This window comes from Rhinatrema bivittatum, chromosome 5 (assembly GCF_901001135.1).
Source record: "Rhinatrema bivittatum chromosome 5, aRhiBiv1.1, whole genome shotgun sequence".
Taxonomy (NCBI): domain Eukaryota; kingdom Metazoa; phylum Chordata; class Amphibia; order Gymnophiona; family Rhinatrematidae; genus Rhinatrema; species Rhinatrema bivittatum.
The window spans coordinates 13,716,414-13,741,916 of record NC_042619.1 but is presented as its reverse complement, the minus strand read 5'-3'; the positions used below and the strand labels follow the sequence as shown (position 1 = coordinate 13,741,916).

Genomic DNA, 25,503 nt, shown 5'->3' with positions numbered 1-25,503 from the left:
AGAAACATCACAAAAGAGCACTCTTTCACATTTGTTTGAGTTTTCCCAGTTTATTGCTTTTGGCGTGTGCTCTCCCATTTGTTTGGGTTTTCCCAGTTTATTGCTTTTGGCGTGGCTCTCCCATTCGTTCAGGTTTTCCCAGTTTATTGCTTTTGGCGTGTGCTCTCCCATTCGTTCGGGTTTTCCCAGTTTATTGCTTTTGGCGTGTGCTCTCCCATTCGTTCGGGTTTTCCCAGTTTATTGCTTTTGGCGTGTGCTCTCCCATTCGCTCGGGTTTTCCCAGTTTATTGCTTTTGGCGTGTGCTCTCCCATTCGTTTGGGTTTTCCCAGTTTATTGATTTTGGTGTGTGCTTTCTTGACCAGTAAGAGTTTAACAGAACAAAGAAAGCCATGGTAAATGGACTACAAGTCCTGGGGGAAACTAATCAGGAGTAGTTAGGGATGATCTAATCATGCATTTGACATCACAACTTATGTAAATGATTCTTTGGGCAGTCATGCAGGTCTAGAAGCTTCCACAATATTGTATGTTATCTATAAAAGAAGGATCACTTCCTGTATACGACGAGATGCTGGTCAGTTTGTCAGACAAAGAGCATCCAGTACCCAGTATCTCCCGAGAACACTTATACTGATTAATAAAAAGAAATTATACTTTCTACTGAGTCTAAGTGTTCTTGTATCCCTGGCCATAAGCATAGAGTGTGCTTTACATTTTTCCCAGTTTATTGCTTTTGGTGTGTGTGCTTTCACATTCGTTTGGGTTTTCCCAGTTTATTGCTTTTGATGTATGGAGTACATATAAGTAATCAGATGTGTCAGTGCTGCTATCTTGATTATTTGTCACGCACTTTCAATAGAAGAAAACGTAAAAACCTTTTTTAAAAGCAAGTTTTTTTCAAGTTAAAGCCACGGTGCTCTCTGGATTCCCCCCCCCCCCCTCCCCAAATCAATGTGCCTATTTCTTGGCCCTAGTGCTCTATTTATGTTGTGCTTCCTCTGCCTGGGCCTTTGCTGGATTCTTCTCCCTCCCTCCCTCTGTCCACTCTCTCATTGCTACCCATGGCTTGAGGGCACGCAGTGAGAATGACTGGGCCACTGCCCATTGACCCCATGCTAGACTGCCAATACCTCTTCCTTATGCTGAAATCTGGGGCCTTCTGGATTAGGGACCCCTGGCTTTTCATCTTCAAATGCTTACCAGCAAATTAAGGAATACCTGTTAAACCCTTCAATGCAGCTCAAAATTAAAAAAAACAAACAAAAAAAATTTCCAGTTAAAGTGTTGCAAATCCATTTCAGCTCCCATCTGAAACTTCAGCAAGGTAACTGCTTGCAGGACATGATTTTCTCTTCTTGGAAAATATTACTCTGATGAAATTAAATGCCAGATTATGTATATCCGATAGATTTTCCCCTTTATAAATTCCCTCTTCCCCCACTCAAGACAGCAAGCCCCGGGGGCAGCAGGAACCATCGTTGGCTACCCAGGGCTGAAGAGATAACGCCCTCCGAGATCATCCGTCTGCAAGAACCGTCACGGCAGCAACAGTCCCCTTCCCTCCTGTCCTGAGATCAAGCATGTCACCTCCGAGGTGCACCTGATCCCAGCTGTCCCCGACTGACACAACAGACAGGGCTAGGAGCTAAGCTGGGGGCCAGGACCAGGGAAGATCATCTTTTACTTAAGAAACATTCTTTACCTTGTACAAGATCAAGGCACCCGGCAACTTTACGACACAATTCAGGAACATGTTCTAGAGACGGCTACGAGCATTACCCGGACCAGGCAAGGAGCAACACAGAGGAAGAGCTCAGACACATCCCTGGTCCTCAGGTCCATTCTCCTTGCATCCCCCAAGCCTCCTCCCTGAGTGACAGGCGTCAGGGAGCACACCCCTCACCTGGATGTCCATGTCCAGGCGGTAGTTGAGATCCCCAAACCAGAAGAGATGGGTGAACCTGAGAGAGATGTCGAAGGAACTGAGCTGCTTGTCTCCGAGGGACAGCAAGCGCAAGATGTCCAGATAGTTCTGGTTCCGCCTAGAGAGGATGAGAGAAGCCAGAATTATTACCTGGGTCCGACGGCGCAACGCTACCCCATCGCCTGGGTGAGCTGCAAACCGGTCCAGAATCGCAGAGGGAGTGCGGCGTCAGCCCAGCAAAACCACAAGCCATTCAAACACAGCCAGCAAATAAGAAACCTTTATTACGATCATGCCCGTTTAAAAGGGGGAAACTTTCGGGAGCACTTCCAAAAGCTTCGGGTTTGTTAATGCAGAGAGCAGAGTTGTTGGGTTGCTGGATCATCTTCTAACTCTCTACAGAAACCAATCCCACACTGCACCCAACAACACTCCCAACATTCATGAAATTATCCAGTTTCCCTTTCAAAATATCAAACAATGTCGCATATGGAGCGGTTTTCCCTCCAGACATCGGAGGCACAAGAAAATTATTATTTACCTGCTAATTTTCGTTCCTGTAGTACCATGGATCAGTCCAGACAGTGGGTTATGTCCCCAATCCAGCAGATGGAGTCAGCACAAGCTTTGAGGGGGCGTATCCATATATACTACTACCCCCTCTGCAGGAGTTCAGTATCGAGTATATCAAAGCCCGAGTAGAAACCCCCAAAGGATCAAGTTTGTGGAAACAGATAATGAAAACAATTGTAACCGCAACAAGTAACTGCAAACATCCTACCAACTTGTAGGGAGCTGTGAAAAACAGCGAAAAGAAACAACTGTGAAGACACAGAACACTGCGAGCAAGAAGCAGCGCAGAGCTGAGCAGGATCAAGAACCCAAACGCGGTGGGCGTCTGGACTGATCCATGGTACTACAGGAACGAAAATTAGCAGGTAAATAATAATTTTCTTTTCCCTGTACGTACCTGGATCAGTCCAGACAGTGGGATGTACCCAAGCTTCCCTAAATCGGGTGGGGTCCTGCGAGGCCTGCTCGGAGAACCTGCTCGCCAAAGTGTCCAGAGACCGAAGAGGCGAGGTGCAGACGATAGTGCCTCGAGAACGTGTGTAACGATTTCCAGGTGGCTGCCCTACAAATTTCCTGCGAGGATACCGAGCGAACCTCCGCCCAGGAAGCCGCCTGAGAACGTGTAGAATGCGCTACGATTCCGGGTGGGGGAGTCCGACCCGCCCCAATGTAAGAAGCAGCAATGCCGGCCTTCAGCCATCTGGCAATGGTAGTCTTCGAGGCCTGAGACCCCTTCTTAGGACCGGCCCAGAGTACAAAGAGATGGTCAGAGGTTCGGAACTCATTTGTAGCCTCCAGATAGAGGCGCAGAGTGCGCTTGACATTCAAGAGACGGAGAGACTTCGGCTCTGAGGAAGAGAAGGACAGCAACTCCACCGTCTGGTTCACATGGAATGCAGAAACCACCTTCGGAAGGAAGGAGGGAACGGTGCGAAGCGAAACTCCAGAGTCGGAGAAACGGAGATAGGGCTCTCTACATAACAGAGCCTGCATCTCCGAGATGCATCGAGCGGAACAGATGGTCACAAGAAATACAGTCTTGAGAGTGAGATCCTTTATCGTTGCGCTGCGCAGCGGCTCGAACGGTGGTCCCGACAGGGAGCAAAGCACAAGGTTAAGACTCCAGGAGGGACAAGGGTCCCGTAACGGAGGACGCATATGCTTGACACCCTTGAGAAAACGAGCAATGTCAGGATACTGTAGAAGAGAGCCCCCATCGCTCAACAGCGAACCAAGGGCGGCCACCTGAACCCGTAGTGAATTATAGGCGAGCCCTTTTTCCACCCCCGCCTGTAGAAACTGAAGGATCTGAGGTACAGAAGCCTTAGCGGGTCTCGTGGCCTGGCTGGTACACCACAGCTCGAACACCTTCCAGACTCGAACATAGGCCGATGTCTTTCGTGCCCGCAATAGCGTGGATACTACCGCCTCCAGGTAGCCCCGACGCCGGAGGCGGCGCCTCTCAAAAGCCAGGCTGCAAGACAGAAGAATTCTGCCTGCTCGAAAAATACCGGGCCCTGATGTAGGAGCTGGGGGAGGTGCCCCAGCCTGATTGGCCTGTCGATCACCAGCTGTAGCAGGTCCGCAAACCAGGGTCGCCTGGGCCATTCTGGGGTGACGAAAACCACGGTCCCCTGATGGCTTTCTATTCTGCGGAGCATCCTGCCCACCAGGGGCCATGGTGGAAAAGAAAGATATGGCGGCCACGGGAGGACCAGGGCATCCACTCCCTCCGCGCTCTCTCCGGCGACTGAAGAAGCGTGGAGCCTTGGCGTTGAGAGCGGACGCCATCAGATCCAAGTGGGGGGCCCCCCACCGATGGACGAGAAGTTGCATTGCTTTGTCGGAGAGAGACCACTCTCCGGGTCCAGCAGTTGACGACTGAGGAAGTCCGCCTGGACGTTGTCCACACCGGCGACGTGCGAGGCTGCTAGCCGGACGAGATGACGCTCCGCCCATTGCATCAGCAGCGCCGCCTCGAGCGCGACCTGCGGGCTGCGCGTGCCTCCTTGTCGGTTGATGTAGACCACGGTGGTAGCGTTGTCCGATAGGATTCTGACTTCTCGGTTCCAAAGAAGCGGGAGGAAATGTCGCAGAGCTAGCCGGACCGCTCTGGTTTCCAGACGGTTGATTGACCACTTCGCCTCCACCGTGGACCACGTCCCCTGCGTGGCGCTTCGATCGCAGACTGCACCCCAGCCTGCTAGACTGGCATAGGTGGTCACCACCACCCAATTTGGCAGATCGAGGGACATGCCACGGGCCAGGTTCGGCGGATCCAACCACCAGCCCAGACTGTCCCTGGCATTCTGTGGGAGCGGGAGAATCATCTGATAGTCCTGCAATACTGGTTTCCAATGGGAGAAGAGCGCCCACTGTAAGGTCCTGAGGTGCGCGAAAGCCCAAGGTACAAGGTCGATGGTGGACCCCATCACTCCCAGGAGTTGCAGGTAGTCCCAGGAGGTGGGCTCTGGTAACGCAGAGAACCGTCGTGTGTGATCCCGCAAGGATTGAGCTTTGTCCTGGCGCAGAAAAACTTTGCCCAGTAGGGTGTCGAAAGTTGCCCCCAAAAAAAAAACTCAAGCGTTGCGAGGGCATGCGGGAGCTCTTGGAGAAGTTCACTACCCATCCCAGGGAATGTAGAAACCGTACTACTCGAGTCACCGCTGAGCGTCCATGATCGAATGACTTCGCCCGGAGGAGCCAATCGTCCAGATAAGGATGAACCAGGATGCCCTCCTTCCGGAGAGCTGCCGCCACAACTACCATGATCTTGGTGAAGGTGTGCAGCGCCGGCGCCAATCCAAACGCGAGAGCCGTGAACTGAAAATGCTGGTCCAGAATTTTGAAACGAAGGAAACTGTGGTGGTCCGGGCGGATGGGAATGTGCAGGTAGGCCTCCGTTAAGTCCAGGGAGGCGAGGAACTCCCCCCGATGCACCGCCGCAATCACTGACCGGAGCGTTTCCATGCGGAACCGAACGACTCGAAGGGATTTGTTGACTTCCTTGAGGACTAGGATAGGCCGGAAGGAACCGTCCTTCTTTGGTACGACGAAATAGATGGAATAGTGGCCCGAGCCCACCTCTCCGAAGGGCACGGGCGCAGTAGCGCCTATCTCCCGGAGTCTGTCCAGAGTCAGCTGCACCGCTCCTCTCTTGAGGTCCGAGCCACAGGGGGAAAAGATGAACCTTCCCTGCGGGGGGCGGACAAATTCCAATGCGTAGCCGTGTTTTATGGTATCCAGGACCCACTGGTCCGAGGTGATCCGTGCCCACTCCGCTTAGAAATACGTTAGTCGGTCCCCAATCCTGGGGACAGGGGAGTGGGCGAGACTGGCATCATTGTGAAGACTTGGTATAGGGGTTCCCGGTTCCGGGAGTAGTGCGTGCGGGCCGATGCCCGCGGAAGGCGCGCAACCAGGGCTGAGACCTGGGGGCGGATGGCCGGGAGCCCGTCTGTCTGTAACCCCTGTAGCGCCGTTGCGCTCTGGCTCTGGTCCGAGAAGAAGAAAACGCTCTGGATGGTCGAAACCTATCCTCCGGCAGCCGATGAACAGCGTTCTCCCCCAGGGACTTGATGATCTGGTCCAAATCCTCCCCGAAGAGGAACTTGCCCCTGAAGGGAAGAGAGCCCAGACTGGACTTAGAGGACGTATCAGACGCCCAATTGCGTAGCCACAGTAGTCGGCGTGCTGCCACTACCGAAACCATGGATCTTGTGAGGACCCGAAAAAGGTCGTACGAGGTGTCCGCCCCATACGCCACTGCGGCTTCTAGCCGATCTGCCTGGGCAGCCTCATCGGACGGCAGGTTCTGAGACGTGAGGAGTTGTTGCACCCAAAGGAGACTAGCCCGCTGGGCAAGCGAACTGCACATCACCGCCCGCATACCCAGAGCGGAGACCTCGAAAACCCGCTTAAGGAAAACTTCCAACTTACGATCCTGTGTGTCCCGCAACGCCGCACCTCCCGTCACTGGGATAGTCGTCCTCTTCGTGACCGCCGACACTGCGGAGTCCACCTTTGGGACCTTGATGAGGTCCAGAAAATCTTCGGGGAGCGGGTACAGCTTTTTCATAGCCCGGCTGCTCTTCAGGGAGGCCTCCGGGGTGTCCCATTCCCTGGTGAGAAGTTGTAAAAACGAGTCATGAATGGGAAAAGCCCGAGCCCTCGGCCGGAGTGCCGCCAGGACAGGATCTCCCTTCCTTGAAGAAGTGATGACAGCGGGAGCTACTGGGGCAGGCGGGTCTGGTGGCGGATCCAAATCTAATTCTTGGATGATCTGCGGGATGAGGTCGTCCAGCTCTTCCCTCTGGAAGAGGCGTAGGGTACGCGGATCATCCCCCTCCTGTGTGCCGTCCCCTTGTCCCCCGTCCGGGAGGTCAAGTCCATGTCCCGCTGGGTCTGGCACCGCCCCCACTGCCGCGGGCGTGGATCGGACCCGGGTAGGAAGGCGGGAGGCCCCCACTCCCGGAGGGTCGGGGGGGGCCGGCGTCGAGGGCGACATCCGAGGGATCTTAGGAGGGGGGGGGGGGGGGCCCACAGGTGCTTCCAGCCCCTGCAGATAAGCGGTATGCATGAGCAGGATAAACTCCGGAGAGAACCCCGGCCTGCTCGGGTGCGCTTCGGGGGCGGCGTGGTTCCTGCTCCCTGGCTCTGGGTGCTTGGTTCCTGCACCAAAATCGGGGGAACACCCCCGCTGGTAGAGTCCTCCAGGGATCCGTTCTCCCTCGTGGCCTCCAGGGATCCGTTCCCCCTCGTGGCCTGCGCCTCAGGGCGCTCAGAATGTAAAATGGCCGCCGTTCCCGCCAAAAATGGCGGAGTGGCCGGCCCGCACCGCCCGGGCAAAAAAGAGAAATCAGTCAGGGACTGTGAGGTACCTTCCCCCCCGGGAAGGCATCGTGCACAGATGCCCTCCCGGGAAATCCGGGACCCCGGGTCTCCGCAGGCCGCACAGCGGGACGGCCGCGGCATCGGGATCGCTGCAGGAGAAAAGAAAAAAAAAAAGCCACGGGGGGGGGGCCACGCGCACAAAGGCGCCGCTGCGGGGGGGGCCCGGTCGGCCCGCACTGCCCGCTGTCTGAAAATAGAGGAGGGTGCCGCGGGGGGGCCTTCCTGGCCACACGACCCGCCCCAGACATCTTTCCCTAAATGGCTCAGCAGCCCATGAGGAGCTGTAAAATGGCCGCGGGTGAGGGAGTAAAGAGCGAAGAGGCCGGCTCCACCGGCTTTCGCGGGCACCGGGGGCTGAGCTGTGAAGGAAAAAACTACAAAGGAAAAACAAACTTACCCCTGGCTGCAACGAGAAATAAACAGCAAGGCCGCAGAGAAGAGACAAGGAAGATAAGCCACTCCCCAGAAGTTGAAAGAACTCTGCCTTTTTTTTTTTTTTTTAAACTTAATACAAACTTGATACAAACTTGATCCACAGAAAAAGACAACAACAAGCCATAATCAAGCAAGAAAGTGAAGGAAAAGGAGGGGAAGCCTGATTCCCCTACTCGCATCTGCTGGAGTCAGAAGATACTGAACTCCTGCAGAGGGGGTAGTAGTATATATGGATACGCCCCCTCAAAGCTTGTGCTGACTCCATCTGCTGGATTGGGGACATAACCCACTGTCTGGACTGATCCAGGTACGTACAGGGAACAGAAGATACCTCATTTAATATTAACTTATTCATCTTTTCTTTTTTTTTTTTCCAACTCAGGCCTGTCCTCATGGCCATAGGTAAGTGAATCAAAATCCTAGTAAGTCCCGAACCAGGAATTCCTCTCAGTTCTCCAAGGGTTCAGAGACAGCCCTTATCATCGCTTGTCTCAACCTCCATCAGGGCCAGTGCTGGGGCAGGTCCAAAGCAAGGCAACTGCCTGGGATCACAGCTGAGTGAGGGATCCCAGGGTCCACTCTTTGGTTTCTGCTTAGGGCCCTTGTGCCCGACGACCACAGCAGGCATGCCCCAGGAGTGTAAATAATCTGCTCACCCTACCTGTAAAACCGAACACACGCCTCATTTAATATTGCCTCAGGCAAGTCCAAGGCTCAATTTCACATGCGGTTGTGGGGAATATTAACAGCTTCTCAGATTATTGGATAAAATTTAAGTGCGCGGCCTGAGCTGTGACCCAAGGATGGTCTCGTCTTGACTTTTTGGCAGTGACTGAGAACCTATACCATATGGGGAAGGGTTGGGATTAATGCCCTGCTGTCCAAGCTCAGCGAGGAGACAAAAGTGTTACATAGGAAAATTGGTTCTTATCTGCTAATTTTCATTCCTGTAGTACCACAGATAAGTCCAGACTCCTGGGTTTTGCCTCCCTGCCATCAGATGGAGACAACGAAAGTTTCACCGACACTGTACATAACCCAGTGTACCACCTGCAGTCCCTCAGTATTGACCTGTGCCCAAGCCAAGATGACAGCAACAACCTTAAATTTCTAAGCAAACTTCTAAGCAAACTTGCTCCCCTCCAATAGGCTAGAAGAAGGTGAAGTTGCCCAAAAAGACAATGGAAAACTCGTTTCCCCAATTTAACATAAGCGATCAGCATTGATAAACCTCCAATAACTCGCGCTATATACACAGCAACAGTATGAGCAGTGGACTCTCCCCCCAGTAAATAGGTGGGTCTCTGGACTGATCTGTGGTACTACAGGAACGAAAATTAGCAGGTAAGAACCAATTTTCCTTTCCTGTTCGTACCCAGATCAGTCCAGACTCCTGGGATGTACCTAAGCTCCCCTTAACTCGGGTGAGACCTGGAGAGCTCTCCTCGTAGAACAGTCCAACTAAAGCACATGGATCCCCCACATCTACGTGATAATGCCTAGCAAAAGTGTGCAACAACTTCCCAGCACATTTCATGCGGAGACGCCTATTGTAACATAGCCCAGGAAGTTGCCTGAGAATGTGTTGAGTGTGTCCATAAACCCCCCTTTAGAAATGTAAGTCAACTCGATCACTTCCTTCAGTCACAGCACAATTGTAGCCTTAGACACCTTATTGCCACAGTACAAAAAGGTTACCCAATCTACACACAGGTCAGCCTATCTACAGAAATTATAAGTAACCTTTAGATACTTCAATAATGCATGCCTCCAATCTAAGAGCCTAATCTCCCCCGCTGAAGCATAGAGGAATCCATATCCATAAAAGTTGGTAGTCTACCCCAAGACTACCTCAGGCAGAAGGTAGGGATCTCGACACGACAGTACCTGGAGCATCGAAATTCTCCTGGCTGAATAAATAGCCACCAAGGAAACCACTTTAAGAGTCAAGTCCTTAATTGTAGTGGTTCAAATCGAGCCTCGCATAATCCTCTAAGGACTAGATTCAGATTCCAAAATGGACAAATGTTCTGCACCTGAAGACGCAAGATCTTAGCTCCCTGAAGGAACTGTATGACATCCAGACATGCGGACAAAAGATACCCTTGCATTTTACCCCAGAGACCACCCAGTGTCACTACCTGGACTCTCAGAGAGTTAAAGGCCGGTCCCTTGACCAGAACTTTTCTGTAGAAAAGCAAAAATATGTAACACCATAGCCTGAACAGACTGAGGCTGCACTCTGTCAACAGCAGACCAGGACTCAAAGATCCTCCAAATTCACACATATGTCAAGGATGTACAAGATCGCTTAGCCTGCAATAAGGTGGAAATAACCACTTCGGAATATCTCCTTCATCTCAGACATCTTCTCTCAGAATCGAAGCCACGAGAGACAGAAGTGAGCCACCTGACCCAAAAATACTGGGCCCTGGTAGAAAACAGTTGACCAATGTCCAAACCTCAGGGGCCAGTCTATTGTTATGTTGATCAGATCTAGGAAGGATGGTTGATGTGGCCATTCTGGAGCAACCAGGATCACATTGCCCGGATGTTTCTCTATTCGCTATAATCCCTTGTCCACCAGAGGCCACGGGAGGGAAGACAAAGAAGAATCCATGGTAGCATCAGAGCTCCTATTCCTTTGTACCGAGTTCTATTCAGCATCTGTAAAACCTTGATACCTTGGTGCTCTCTTTGGCCGGGATACCTCCATCTTCCATAAATGAGATACATCGCTGCCTCCAACAGTTCCCATTCCCTGGGGTCTACCTTTATCAAACTGATAAAATCCACCTGAATGTTGTTCACTCCAGCGATGTGAGATGCGGCCAGCCACTCCAAGAGCTGCTCTGCCCAGCTGGAGCCTCTGGAGTCACTGCCTGATTCTTGATTCTGCCTTGATGGTTGATGTAGTCCACCGTTACTGCATTATCCGAAAGGATCCATACTGGATGGCCACATAATCTTGACATATAGGCAAACAATGCGAAATGCACCACTCTTGTTTCAAACCAATTGATAGGCCATTAAGCCTCCTGTTTCAACCACTGGCCTTGCGCTGACTGATCTTGCCACGCTAGCCTCCATCCGGAAAGGATTGCATCAGTGGTGACTACTATCCAATTCGGAATCTCCAATTAGAACATAAGAACATAAGAAATTGCCGTACTGTGTCAGACCAAGGGTCCATCAAGCCCAGCATCCTGCTTCCAACAGTGGCCAATCCAGGCTATGAGTACCCGGTAAGTACCCAAAAACTAAGTATATCCCATGCTAGTAATAGCAGTGGCTATTATCTGTAACTAGCTCCTTGTTCTCTCTTTTTTTTTTTTACTCTCTTGAGAATAAATAAAGATACATAGAAACTAACACTTTCCTTTGGTTTAGAGGTCACTACACTTGATCCTAGTCAAAAAGCCGAGAAGCGATTCAGGTTGCAGGCCGCATGGCAGATCAGAAAAGAACCAGATCCCACTAGCTATATCAGTCTCCTCTTGCCAAACTTTAGCGACCCAGCCCAGAACAAACTGTATAAAAGGGATATTTCCCTGCTCCACTAGGCTTGCGTGTAGAAGTGCTGACAGGCTCCATCGCTGTCTCACAGTATGAGGGAGCTGAACCACCAGATGACCACCTCACGGACATCCAGACTGAGCTATCAGAAAGGTCACCAACCCTCTGCTCATCTACCTCAAACCAGGGAGGATGGCCCCACCAGGACCTCACAACCACCCTGGAAGTATCCAGAAATTGTATCTTCTACTCTTTTTTTTTTTTCTCTCTCTCTCCAGACTGCAGGTTTTACACCATCTACCATCTGCTGGAGACGGAGAAATACTGAGGGACTGCAGGTGGCACACTGGGTTACGTACTGTGTCAGTGAAACCCTCTCTGTCTCCATCTGCTGGCAGGGAGGAGTCTGGACTGATCTGGGTACGTATAGGAACCTTGGATTAAAACTCCTGCTAAATTTATAATAATAATAATAGGACACAATATCTTTTATTGGACTAACATAAAAAGAAGTACTGAATCAGCTTCTGAGACACAGGGGGTCCTCTCCTCTAGATAAGCGACGCAGGCACTACGTCGTCATTTTCTGCTGGCCCCACACTGCGCTCCCCTCTTCTCCCGGACCAATGGCGGCTGCTGGAACCCTGCGGGAAACCCGTCAGACCAGCGGGACGCGGCGCAAACTTGTCACAGGGGAGGCCAGCCAAGATCCCTGCTGTAGCGTTTCCTTGGCATCGCAGGTAGAAAGGGAACGACCCGGTAGCTCACCAGAAACAAAAGTGGTCAAAAAGAGAGATGCGGCCGGGCCGAGGCGCTACCTTTGTTAGGACCATCGAAGGCTTGAAGAGGCAGGCGGCTAAGTTTCCTTCCTTGGGCACTGACATATTAAAGGCGAGTTAAATTAACATTTTGCCAGCGTCGCGTATGTGACCTTGTCTTTCCCGTGCCGCCCATCGCTGTTGGAGGACTTTTCAGGAAACGTATTGCGGGAGGGGGCGGTGAGGGATTCGTTATGTACACTTTGGGTTACTTTCGAATATGTCTCGTAACGCACAGGATTACAGGTCTGTAATAACTTGCCATGCAGTCTGTCCCTCTCCACACTAGTTCCCTATCATATAAAAAACTTTTTAAACTGCCTTTTTCATACCTGGTTTTCTTTCTACTTGGGGGGCTCACCTGCTCAGAAAGGGTGGAAGTGCTTCCCTGTGACATGCTGGACTCGCCACACCTTCCTCGATTGCACTGGCTTGGAATTTCCCTTCCAGGACTGTGAGCCCGGAACAGATCCGCTGGCTCCTGAACCCCAAGTATTTATGGGATGAGGTCGGCATGGGGAGCAAAAGCCAGCGCGGATAAGTAAAGGAGAGGGCTCGGCGAGGCGCCGGAGCTGCCCTCTCTCTGGACAGCTATTGTTCACCTAAATCTAGTCCAGGTCAAAGCTCTAAGCCAGGGAGAGAAAGAAGATAAGAAAGCGAATGTGCCAAGAGCTTGGAAGCTCTGCTCATTAGGCGGGTCGCACTCACCTGGCCGTCTTCTCATTGCCTGAAGTCAGGTGGCAATTCACAAACCCAAAGGAAGTGCCATTAAACATGAAGGAGATGCCCACGGCACCTTTATTACCTGCAAAACAGGACAGGATTAGGCAAGCTCGACCCAAACAGAGCCTCTACTAACCCCTACCCTCCCCCCCCCCCGCACAGAAAGAGTTGCTAAGAGAAGAAAACTAACAGCAAATCAGACTTTATATCTCCTATTTTACTGCGTCTATCAGACTCCAGAGCAGATGGCATGGCACTATTTACTAAAAGCAATCATACGGAACTGCAATCAAAGCAGCCGTATTGAAGACAGTCTAGTCCAGAACATCTAGAAACACAGGAAACATTCCCCAAGCTGCAAAGAATTATATGGCCCAGCCAGCACTACAAATATCCAAACACCGGCCCTCACCAGGTCAACCAATACCCAAACACAGCCCCTCACTGGCTCAATCAACAGCCAAACACAACCCCTCACTAGGTCAACTAATATCGAAACACTGGCACTCATAAGGTCAACCAATACCGAAACACAGCCCCTCACTGGCTCAATCAACAGCCAAACACAGCCCCTCACTAGGTCAACTAATATCGAAACACTGGCACTCACCAGTTTAACCAATATCCAAACACAGCCCCTCACTGGGTGAACCAATAAATCAAAAACACAGGAACTGATCAACCACCACCCAAAGACAACCACCATGTGGGTAATTTGTAACATGGCACACAAGTTGGCTGGCAAAGATGTACATAATGCATAAAACATTTTGCCTGCAGACGTCCTTTGAAAACTACTCTCCCCACACAGCAACCAATATCCAACTACTGCCCCTTCATGAGATCAACCATGCCCAAATGCAGCCCTTCAACAGGTCAACCAATACCGAAACACAGCTACAAAGAGGACAATTTTCAAAGCCGTTTATACGGATAAAGTGACCAGTTTGAAAATTGCCCTCCTCTGCCAGTGAAAAATGCAGACACTTACTAAACTTTTAGCGGGACTGAGGGAAAGGGAAATGACTCACATAGATTTGTTTTCAAATCTTTGCACATTCTTTTCCAAGTAATTTTGTCCCATAGAAAAGTATAGTTTCCCTTTGAAAAATGATTTACTCTACAAATCAATCATTAACCAAACCACAGCGGCTCTACAGATCAAGATAACAACCAAAAACAGAAGTTACACTACAAATCATATACAGTTGTTCTACAAATAAACTAATAGCCAAACTGTCATACCACAGATCAGGAAATAATCAGACAACTACTCAACAATTCAACCTCCAAAAGATCAATACCCAAACCAGAAAAAGAGACCTCAAGATATCATCTAGTCTACCCCCTGCCTCCAGCACGACTTAAGCCCGGTGTTGGTCTAATACTCTGCTGCTGATTCTTACCTAACGTGTTGGCGATGCCGGTCTTCACGCTGGAGGTACCAATGTGGCTGATGCGGTTTTCGTGTTCTGGTTTCACCAACACAGCGATTTTAATGTTCCATAAGGATTGCATGGCAATCTGCACCAAAAAAAACACACACCACAAGCAATCCACAAATGAGAAGTCGTCAACCTGTGGGGCTAGCGGCAGCCTCAGACCCCACCATCTGCACTGGCTCTCTCAGGAAGGAGAGGTGTTTCCAGCAGGGTGGGGCTGTGGTGGTGAGGAGGGCAGCTATGACGGCAGATAAACCCCCCCTCGAGTGCGGCACTTTCGGGCCTAACGTTTACGGCGCAAAATGAGCAAAGCCAACGCCAAGGGGCGGCACAACTCGCAGCAGGGAACACGTGCGGCGTCGGCTCTCTTCAGGAAAGCGTGCTTTATTTCCGTAGTAGCGAGGCAGAGAACGTCTAGGCAAATGCTTTCTATGCACACACACACGGGGGGGGAAAGCAAGGGATGCCATTGGCCCCCCCTCAAAATGTTGGGTATGTGAAGGGTGGCTCGACTCTTTCTGCTGCTGCGCTTTGTCGCCAGACGGAGAATAATCTCAGATCAGGTACAACACACAGAACTGGGCATTCGGCCAAAATCAGGCTGCCAACCTCTCCCCCCCGTCTCACGTTTATTTTACACCAACGTCAGACTTCCTGGAAGGTGAGTTAATTTCCTACTTCAGTGCTCCAATCCGCGCAGGGAAGGGGCCCCTCAGGACATTCCAGGTGAACTGTCCCTCCCTCTCCTCCTCCCACACCCGTGACACACACAGCACACGTTCCTGCTTTAGGCACATCACGTAGGGCGATAGCTTCAGCCCCCTTCCCCCCGCCCACATAATGCTTCCATCGCCCCACAGCTTCCTCTGCAATCCTCTGGTGCCCGCCCCAGGCCAGAAGGACAGGAGGAGGCTCCCTCTCTCTCTCTCTCTAAAAGCTGCTCTGGAGTGCCTACCTAGGGGTTGTCGCGCCCTTGCTCTTCATGGAGGGGCCGGGACCTTTAGCTCCACCTCACTCGGGGTTATGACATTTCCAGAGCTGCACAGCCGATGCTGCTGGGGACAGCCTAGGGGGGGGGGGGGGGAATCTACAATCTCCAGCACCAAAAAGAGTATGAAAGGAATCCAAGTCGGCAGGACCAGGACCAGGATGCCGGTCGGCTCCTTTCCCCCCACCCCCACCCCCAACTGCAAACTGGCACCTCAGCGAAAGGCAAAGCCTAAACACCTGAACTTCAGCCAGAATCAAATCCAACCCTCCAGCACCGATGCCTGCACGGGCCTCCAGGTTTGCACACTTCAATAGCGTTTAATAAACTTAAAACCTAGTTATGTCCAGCTTCTAAACTACCTAATCCTAAGCTCTAGTACCAGCTGCATTGCTTCAGATGTCTCTGCCCCGGGTCTGAGTGCCAGCCTTCAGATGCACAAACAGACTTGTAAGCCCCCTAAGGCAGGGGGATCTCTCTGAATCTGTAACTTGCCTTGAGCTCAGATTTGGAAAGGCGAGTAATTAAATCCCAATCCACGCCCGTGCATCATCCCAGCCCCCAACACCCATCTTCAACACTCCCCCGTCCACCTACCGGCCTGTACTCGATCTCTGTGCAGTCTTTAAGCAGCCCTCGCAGAAAGTCAATCCACTCCTTGTCCCCCACAGAGTTCTCCTGGGTCCCAAACACGTAGATGTCGTGGGGTATGGTCACCGACATCTCGTCCAGCGTCTTGCCCAGGCCCTTGGACCCGAACCAGGAAGTGATGTTCTTGTGAGGAGGCACACTTCCTGTCCCAGAGGAAAGAGCATACGACAGTCACTGATCGCAGCGCGCACACACACCCGCGAGACGCAACACTCACTGATCGCAGCGCGCACACACACCCGTGAGACGCGACACTCACTGATCGCAGCGCGCGCGCACACCCGCGAGACACGACACTCACTGATCGCAGCGCGCGCACACACCCGCGACACTCACTGATCGCAGCGCGCGCACACACCCGCGAGACGCGACACTCACTGATCGCAGCACACGCGTGTCGCAACCCCACTCGGGGGAACAACGTCAAGTGCGTTAATAAACAGGAGGCTTCCGGGGAGGGCCTCGTTTTTAACAGAGTGCCAATAAACAACATTTGAGATCTTTCAGTAAGAAAGCAGTTAATTCGCCACTGCCTTAAACCTCTCCCATTCCCCATCATCTTGTGCTATACAGACATTAGAGACACAGAGCAGAAACGTCATCTCCTGTTCTAATCCCAGCTCTGCCACGGACTCTCTGTGTGATCCTGGGCAAAGTCAGTTTATCTCCTTGTGTCTCAATTCTAATCTCTGCTCTGCCAGCGACTCCCTATGTGATCCTGGAGCAAGTCAATTTTGCACCCAATCTAATCCCAGCTCTGCCACTGATCCTGGACCAAATCACATTATCCCCCTGTGCTTCCATTCTAATCCCTGCTCTGCCACTGACTCTCTGTGTGAGCCTGGCCAAGTCACCTTATCTAGAATATTGGAAGCAGGTTCCCAGGTGTTTTCCTCAAGGCCGTAATCTTCCCAAGATATGAGATACTCCCAATCTTTTGCCTCATCGACGGAGATTGAGGATGTCCTTCACCCGATAAGTAGTATCGGTCTCGGAGGAAATCTCCGGGGATTATTTTTGGTCTCCGTGAAGACCAAGAAAGTATTAATGGCTTTAGGGAGGGAGAAATGGAAGACGTTGTGGACCCCCAAGGAATTAGATAAAAGTAGCCGATTGGTCCCATGACCTATCTGCCAGGTGATGGGAAAGGACCCGATGTATCTGGGAGCAAGGCGCATAGATGGTAGTCGAAGCCCGATACGGTGGGTACTAAGCCAGACTCTGTCTCCTGGTTTGAACTGAGACGCAGGTCTCTGATGGGCATCCGCTGATTTCCTGAACTGTTTGGCTGCCTCTGCAACATTTCTTTTTTTTTATTTTATTTTTATTGCAATTTAACATATTTAACAAGAAGACTCTTGCATCAGAAAATTGAGGTTTACAAAATATTAATAGAAATACAAACATCGTCTGTTAATCATAGGAAACACACCTTCAACCCCCTATAATAAAAGGAAATGTGGGGGAGACATAGAAATTTAGAGTAAAGTCCAGGAAATAAAAAATAAAGTTAGAAACACTGAGAAACTCCAATTATTTTATATTTACCGGCGAGCTTAAGATGAATTGCCCAAAAGCCCTTTAAGTTGGTCTGGTTCAAAGAACACATAATTTGCGTTATTATATTTTACCAAGCATCTACAGGGGATATCTTAGATAAAACCTCTTGTCGAAGGGCAAGACATTTTTTCCCGACGGATCTGTGCACTTTTAGTGAGATCTGGGTACACCCAGATGTTTTGCCCATAGAATGTTAATAAACGTGATCGAAAGAAAAATCTTAACACATTATCCCTATCAGAGGAGAAGGCAAATGTGACTAGAAGTGTCCCTCTTTGTTTAATCTCCATATCTTGGGAATTCTGAAGCAGGACAGATTCATCGATGATTTTAGAAGAGGGATTTCTTCTTCTTTACTTTCTCCAGACTGGATTTGACCCTCGATTTGTGGTAGGTAATATCCTCTGCAACATTTCTGAGGTGCAAACCCATAACTTCTGGAGTTCCATTGCCGTCAATTGAGCCGCCGGCGATGGAATGGTGACAGAAACAGGTAATGGAAGTAGGGATTGCCTACCATACGCGATTTGGAATGGTGATGATCCAGTGGAGATGCAGGCATGGAAGTTATGGGCGAACTCTGCCCAAGGCAAGAGAGAGGCCCAATTATCTTGCTGGTCATTGATGTAGATCCTGAGGAAGGTCTTTAAGGAATGGTTGGTCCGCTCAGCGTGGCCATTGGCCTGTGGGTGGTATGCGGTTGTAAAGTTCAGAGATCTACAACTTCTTTCATAGAGATCGCCAGAATCAAGCTGTGAATTGGGAGCCTTGATAGGAGACCACGAGTTAGGGTAACCCATGAAGGCGGAAGTCACACAGAGAAAAGTCAGACGAGCTCGGGTGCCATAGAAAAGCTTGGAAGAGGGACAAAATGGGCCATTTTTGAGAAACAGTCGATCACAACCCAAATAACAGAGCAGCCATTCAAGAGGGGGAGATCCACCACAAAGTCCAATGTTCCCTGGGTGCAGCCAATGGCTGTAACAGCCCCTAGGGTCATCCCACCAACGGTTTCTGTTGTGTACAGCTGGGCCAAGAATCCTCATAGGCTGAGACATTGTGTTGGATCTGTGACCACCAATAGTAGCACTGGACAGCGAGAGTCCGAGCCCGACCAGGGTGACCTGCTACACGAAAGTCATGGGACCATCTCAACACTTTTTCGTGGAGTCTGCAAGGAATGACTGTTTTCCCTGGTGGAACAGTCAAGGAGATGGACAAGAGGATTTGAGCTGGATTTATGATGTGCTGCAGTGGTTCGGGAAGATCCTTCGGCAGGAAGGAGTGAGAGCGCGCATCAGCCTGAGCATTCTTGTTCGCTGGACGGTACCTCAGCTCAAAATCAAAATGAGTGAAGAAAAGAGACCAGCGGGCCCGTTGGGTATTCAAACATTAGGCGTGCTGAAGGTGTTCCAGATTCTTATGAACGGTGTAGATAGTAATCCGATGCTGGGTGCCCTCCAGCCAGTGGCACCATTCCTCTAGGGCAAACTTAATGGTGAGGAGTTCCTTGTCACCTATTACATAATTACGATCCGCAGAAGAGAATTTCTGCAAGTAGGAACATGGAAATTTTCCCACCAAGGATGCATTTACCTCTAAGATGAAGGGGCGCTTAGGTTGTGGATGGTGTAGACAGGGTTCCTGCAAAAATTCATTCTTCAGGTCTTGGAAGGCCGATACAGCCTTGGGAGGCCAGGTCTAGACATTAGCCCCTTTTCTTGTGAGGGCTGGAAGGGGAGCAGCAAGCAAGGAGTAATTCGCGATGAAATGTTGGTAATAATTGGCAAAGCCCAAGAATCTCGGTAGAGCCTGCAGGCCAGTTGGCTGTGGCCAGTCACGGATGCTTTGAGTTTGATCAGATCCAGGAGAAGCCTCAACTGGAAACAATGTACCCCAGAAAGTGAAGGCTTTCTTCCTCAAAAAGGCATTTGTCCAGCTTGGCGTATAATTGATGATCCCGGAGGCATTGAAGGACTCGGCACTTGTCACAGCGATGAGATGGGAAGTGTTTGGAAAATAAGAGGATATCGTCCAGGTACACCAATATGCTGGTATAGAGAAGATCACAGAAGATCTCGTTCATCATCTTTTGAAAGACCGCTGGGACACTACACAAACCAAAAGGCATGATAAGGTAATTGTAGTGCCCATCTCTTGTGTTAAAGGCGGTCTTCCATTTGTCATGGGGCCGAATGTGAACCAGGTTATAGGCCCCCTATAGATCCAATTTGATAAAGACTTTAGCCCTTTGTAGGTGATCAAATAACTCAGATAGCAATCCTTCTTGGCGATAGCATTGAGACCCCGGTAGTTGATACAGGTACAGAGTGTCCCATTTTTCTTGGTAACAAAGAAGAATCCAGCCCCAGCTGAAGAGGTGGATCATCGGATGAACCCCTTATCCAGGTTCTCTTGGATGTATTCCATCATAGCCTTCATTTCCAGGAAAGATAGTGGGTATACTCTAGCCCACGGAGGAGTGGTATCTGGCATCTGTGTATCTCCCTATCTCTCAGTTCTAATCCCAGCTCTGTCACTGACTCTCTGTGTGATCCTGGAGCAAGTCAGTGTATCTCACTGTGTCTCAATCCTAATCCAAACTCTGCCACTGACTCTCTCTGCTATCCTGTGCAAAGTCACTTTATTCCCCTGTGCTTCTGTTCTACTCCCAACTATTCCACTGACTCTCTGCACCCCTGGGCAAAGTCACTTATCACCCTGTGCTTCCCTTCTAATCCCAGCTCTGCCACTAACTCTCTGTGTGATCCTGAAGCAAGTCACTATATTTCCCTGTGTCTCAGTCCTAATCCCAGTTCCTTTACTGAGCGCAGGAATGTGCTGGTTGCATGGATGTTTCTGAAGGTTGAAACTATAAAAGACAACTGGGAATTCTGCAGAGGGATATAAACTTTGGAACCTCAAAATCTGTTCCATGTTCCCTTGGTAAAGTGTGTATGTGTGAGTGTGAGTGTGAGTGTGTCCTGTACCACCACACATTATTCAGCAGTGCCTGCAGCCTCTGCGGGCACTCAGACCTACTGTGCAGCAACTACAGACTCTGTGCTTAATAACCTAATTAGCCCCCTGAAGAGGATCAGGAAGGGTTCTAATGGCAGGCCACCCCCTAGAACAGTCTAGAACCAGAACACCACCCTCCCTCCTGGGGCAATCCAGAACCAGGGTACCCCACTAGGACAGTCCAGAACCAGGGAACAACCTCTTCCTGGGGCAATCTAGATCCAGGGCTCCCTCATTCCCCCCTTCTCCCCCAGGGAACTCCAAAACCAAAGCAACTCTCCCCTCCTCCCCGGGCAGTCTACAACCGGACCCCCCTCTCTCCCCCATCCCCTTTAGAGCTAGTGGCCAGAAGCCGAGGGGGCTAAGAAGGGCCACTCACCCATGTTCCAGGTGCCGATGAAGACGGAGATCATGTCCGGCTCATCCTGCTTGGAATGTTTGTTTTTCATCAGCTGCAGCAGCTGGCAGAACGCCTCCCGTTTCTGGGGTGGGGAGGTAAAGAAACGTGAGAGGAAGAGATTAAAAGCAAAAAAAGTGCCCACAGTGAGGGCCTCACGGCGTCTCCCTGCCCGAACGGGACCCCCCACCCTCCCACCCCAAGAAAGGGACAGCCATGCTGCTCCCTCACAGGGACTCTCTTCGGAGTGGCGGTGGCCGCCGACGTGAGGGGAGAGTAATGGAGCCATTCCCCGCAGGGATTCTCCTCAGCATCATCCTAAGCCTCCGTCAGCACAATCCCGACCCTCGCGTCAGCTCCCGTCCTCCGCGGGAACGGAGGCTTCCTCGCAGGCCTTCACCTCCCTCTACGTGAAGGGACGCCGGGCACTGCGCTGGGAGTCCCGCTTTTACAGGAGGAGGGAGGGCTCCTTCAGTCTTGCAGGGGGGGGGGCCTGGGTGCGGACCCTCCATCTCTCCATCACCAGGCAAGAGAGCATGCGGAGGAGGAGCTCTCGCTTCCCCCAACTCCGGGAACACTGACAGCAGGGGGAGAAGGCGGCGCTGGAGTCACCGAGACGGCAACGCCGTCACGTGGCGGGGGGGGTGGGGGCGAGAGCGAAGGCCTGCTGAAAACCCTCCACAGCCCACTGGTGGCGCGGAGGCTCAAAGAGGAGAATGCAGGCGATACCACGGAGCTCCGGCCAGGGGAAGGCCCTGCAAGCCGGGCGCCAGCTCCTCAAACGCTGCTCCTTTACTGCCTCGGCTTCTGTAACTGCCGGGAGAGCCCGCACTGCGCAGCAGCAGCTGCCGTAACGTCGGCGGTCGTCCCGTTCAGGGAAGGACGTGAGTCTTCCCCACCGCCGCACCCAAGCCGTAGGGGCCCTGGAAGATTCCCCCGCCCAGAGGAGAAGCCGTTTAAGCGAGCGGAACAGATTTATTTAGGGAACGCGGCCCCCACCCCCCCCCGGCAGGATGTGGCGGCGCTCGATGCGGCCTTTGAAGGCAGGCGATATTAATACTGAACGGCAGACACTTGCCCGGGCGCTAGCGAAGATGAAGTCCTTCCTCTGAGACTTGTCTTTCTCCTTCTCAAAGACGATTCCCAGCTTGTTCTGCACCCGCTGCGACTTGATCAGCTGGCGGACTGAGGAGGGAGGAAAGCACAGTAACCTTAACATCTGCAGGTTTAATTTCATTTTAAAATTTCAGGATTTCGATTCCGCCTTTCAAGACCAAAATCCCGTTAATGTGGATTAAAATCCGTTCAATCAACCTGCAATACAAGTTACTCATTATACAACGGTATTAAAAACAAGCATTATCAAAAAATATAATACAAAACCACTTACACAAAATATAATGTAAGCATGTTAATCCAAGCAATGAGAAGATAAAATGACACACTATGTAACAGCTGTTCCCGCCACACAAAAATCACCCTGTGCCTCACACCTTAAAATGCACTTATACCACCAGGAAATCAGAAAAGGGTCAGCACAGTGACCAGTGGGCTTGGGATAAACAGAAGAGATCCTATAACCCATGGACGGGGGACAGAGAGAGGAGGAGAGGCCTGTAAGCCATGGACGGGGGACAGAGAGAGAGAGGAGGAGAGGCCTGTAAGCCATGGACGGGGGACACAGAGAGAGAGGAGGAGAGGCCTGTAACCCATGGACGGGGGACACAGAGAGAGAGGAGGAGAGGCCTGTAACCCATAGACGGGGGACAGAGAAAGGAAGAGGCCCCTATAACACATGGGACTGGTACAGAGAGAGTAGGCGAGGCCTATAACCCATGGGACCAGAATACAGAAAGGAGGAAATGTCTATAACCAGTACCTCCAGGCTCCTGATTCTGTGGCCCCCATGGGTAAAAAAAAACCAAACACAATTATCCTGTTGTCACACAATTTACAACCTTCCACACAATCAACAAATTTGAAGCTCCCCATGCTAATTTAATTATTTGCAGGAAGCTACAGTGCATGCAGGGATTATTCAACAGCCTTCTGTCTCAGCTCCCTGCCACTAACCTCTCTGCTTCTTTCAATAGCCATTACCCTCCCAAGCAGCTTGCACAGGACAGGAGGAGACAGGCAAGGCTGAAGCAGAAACAGACAAGAGACAAGCCATTCTCTCCATGCCTTTTGTCCCCTCCCCACTTCCTGTCCTGAGAGGGAACAGAAAGGGAGGGGTGCGAGTCTGGAGCTGGCAGAGCAAGCAGTCAGAATTTCATCCCTCAGAGATCACCTTTTTTAAGTCAAAGGAAGACAGTTTTGATATAATTCCTGGAGTGATGTCCCTGGAGCCGAATTTCACCTTGATGCAAAGAATCTCACACCTACATGTGTGCAGCTGACAAAGACCTGGATGTATTTTGGAAGACTCGTAGAGAGGGCATTAATTTTAATTTACAGCCGTTTTTTCTGATATCGCAGAACTTGAACACGTAACCTTTTGTTGCAAGGAAATTTACACAGACAGAGGTCGGAGGGAACAGACTGCACCCTTAAGAGTAAAATAAAATAAAATCAATAAATCCTAAAAAGAAATGATAATACGCTCCTACTCTTGTCGTGGGTGAAGGTGTTCCAGTCCTCCTGGGTGTCTCTCTGTTTCTTCATCACCACCAGCTTCCCACCCTCCACGTCCACGCTCAGCGTGTACTTCTGCGACTTCCCGATCTTGGTCAGGTCGGCCAGGTTCACATCGAGCTTCACCTGCGGGGGGCGCCATGGGACACCGAGAGAGCAGGAACATTGATCACAAGCCTGGCACCCTGGGCATCGTTACATTGGCACTGGGGCTATACTCCGCAGGGAAAATGAACTTCTCTTGCAGCACAGTGCTCCGCTTACTTGGCAGTGCTGCAGAAAAATAATCTGACGGGGGACTTTCCTTGGTAGAAGTAATCAGCAATGAATTTCCTATGGTCATCACTCCAAACTCCCCCCCCCCCCCCAACCTCCAGGTCCAAACTAGCAAGGGTGTGTTGGAGATGAAAATTGGTTCTTACCTGCTAATTTTCGTTCCTGTAACACCACAGATGAATCCAGACAAGTGGGAGAGGTAGAGGAGTTCTGTGGTTTGTTTTCCCTGGTGGAGAAATTTTCTGAGTGAAGCAAGGTCTGTTCCCATGTCGCTCGGTCCACCACGACCTGCTGCGCGCCAACGAAATCGCGCGGCTCAGCAGGGCAGCCACCTTTAGTGTTGGCGTGCTCGGGCCGTGCTGGGTTTCGTGCCCACGAGGCTGACGGCGCCTAAACCGCGCATAGTGGCTGGCAGGGCCTGCGGGCTCTGGTCAGCCCGACAAATTCCCACTTCCTGGGGAGTGGGAATTGTCTCCAGAAGCCTGGGTTCGCATTTGTGCCAGGTGGGAATTTCCTCAGTTGGACCTCATGGCAAAATGGGCCAACACAAAGACGATAAGATTTTTCAGTTGCAGAAGGGAGTGCGGTTCGGTAAGGCTGGATGCTCTGGTGTGTCCGTAGCGTCGGGGGTTCTTCAGTATGTGTTTCCTCCTAGGCCACTCATCAGTTGAGTTTTACGGTGCAAGAGACACACCCAGAGACAGTGGTGCTGGTGGCGCCTGAGTGGCCATGACAACCACGGTTCACGGATCTGGTGTATCTGGTGATAGACGAGCCTCTTTGGTTGGCTCACCTGCTGGGATTGCTGCAACAAGGACCCATATTTTTGGACTGGGAGAATCGCTTTTATCTCGCAGCTTGGCTTGTGAAAGCGGCAGTTGCGCCTGAAGGGATATTCGGAACCAGTAACTTCCACTCTGCTCCAGGCTAGGGGCCTTCTACGTCTGTGGCATATGTCAGGGACTGGAAGGTATTGAGTCCTGGTGTTTTCAACAGCGGCTGGACCCTCTGTCGGTGGGAGTCCCTCACATTCTCTCCTTTCTGCAGCGTGGCTTGATTGAGGGTTTAGCCTACAATTCGCTCCGCAACCAGGTTTCAGCCTTGTGTTGTCTTGGGGGCAAAATGCGGGGAAGGTATTTGACCACTCATCCCAATGTAGTTCGCTTCCTGATGGTGGTTAAACATTTGCGGCCTCCGACTCGGAAAGTGTGTCCGGATTGGAACCTCCACTTAGTTTGCAGGTTCTCTGTCTCTGGCCTTTTGAGCCTTTAAGACGAGCTTCTTTGAAGACAGTTTTTCTGGTTTCTAATTGTTCAGCCAGGAGGATCTCGGAGCTTCAGGCTCTGTCTTGTTGGGATCCTTTTTTGCATATTGCTGATGACAGGGTGACGTTCTTACGGTTCCCTCTTTCTTGACGAAAGTGGTTTCTTCTTTTCGTGTGAATCAGACAGTTGAACTGCCAGCGTTTCTGGAGTAGTCTAGGGATTCTCCGCAGGATAGAGATCTTCATCTCCTGGATGTGCATTGCACTCTGTTGTGTTATTTGAAGGTCACGCATAGCTTTTGATGATCGGACCATCTCTTTGTGTTATTTGGTGGAACAAAGAAAGGAGAGAAAGCTTCTAAGGCAACGAAATCTCGATAGTTGAAA

At 51.1% G+C, this 25,503-nt stretch overlaps 1 protein-coding gene across 1 annotated transcript in view; it reads right to left on the bottom strand.

Annotated features, from left to right (window-relative positions):
* Window positions 1-25,503, bottom strand: part of INPPL1 (inositol polyphosphate phosphatase like 1) — a 175,076-nt gene that overhangs the window by 70,187 nt on the left and 79,386 nt on the right. Inside the window, 7 exon segments of the mRNA XM_029601865.1 lie at window positions 1,905-2,043; window positions 12,869-12,965; window positions 14,290-14,407; window positions 15,911-16,107; window positions 20,925-21,027; window positions 22,021-22,127; window positions 23,552-23,702. Of these exon segments, the coding sequence (XP_029457725.1) occupies window positions 1,905-2,043; window positions 12,869-12,965; window positions 14,290-14,407; window positions 15,911-16,107; window positions 20,925-21,027; window positions 22,021-22,127; window positions 23,552-23,702 (912 nt within the window).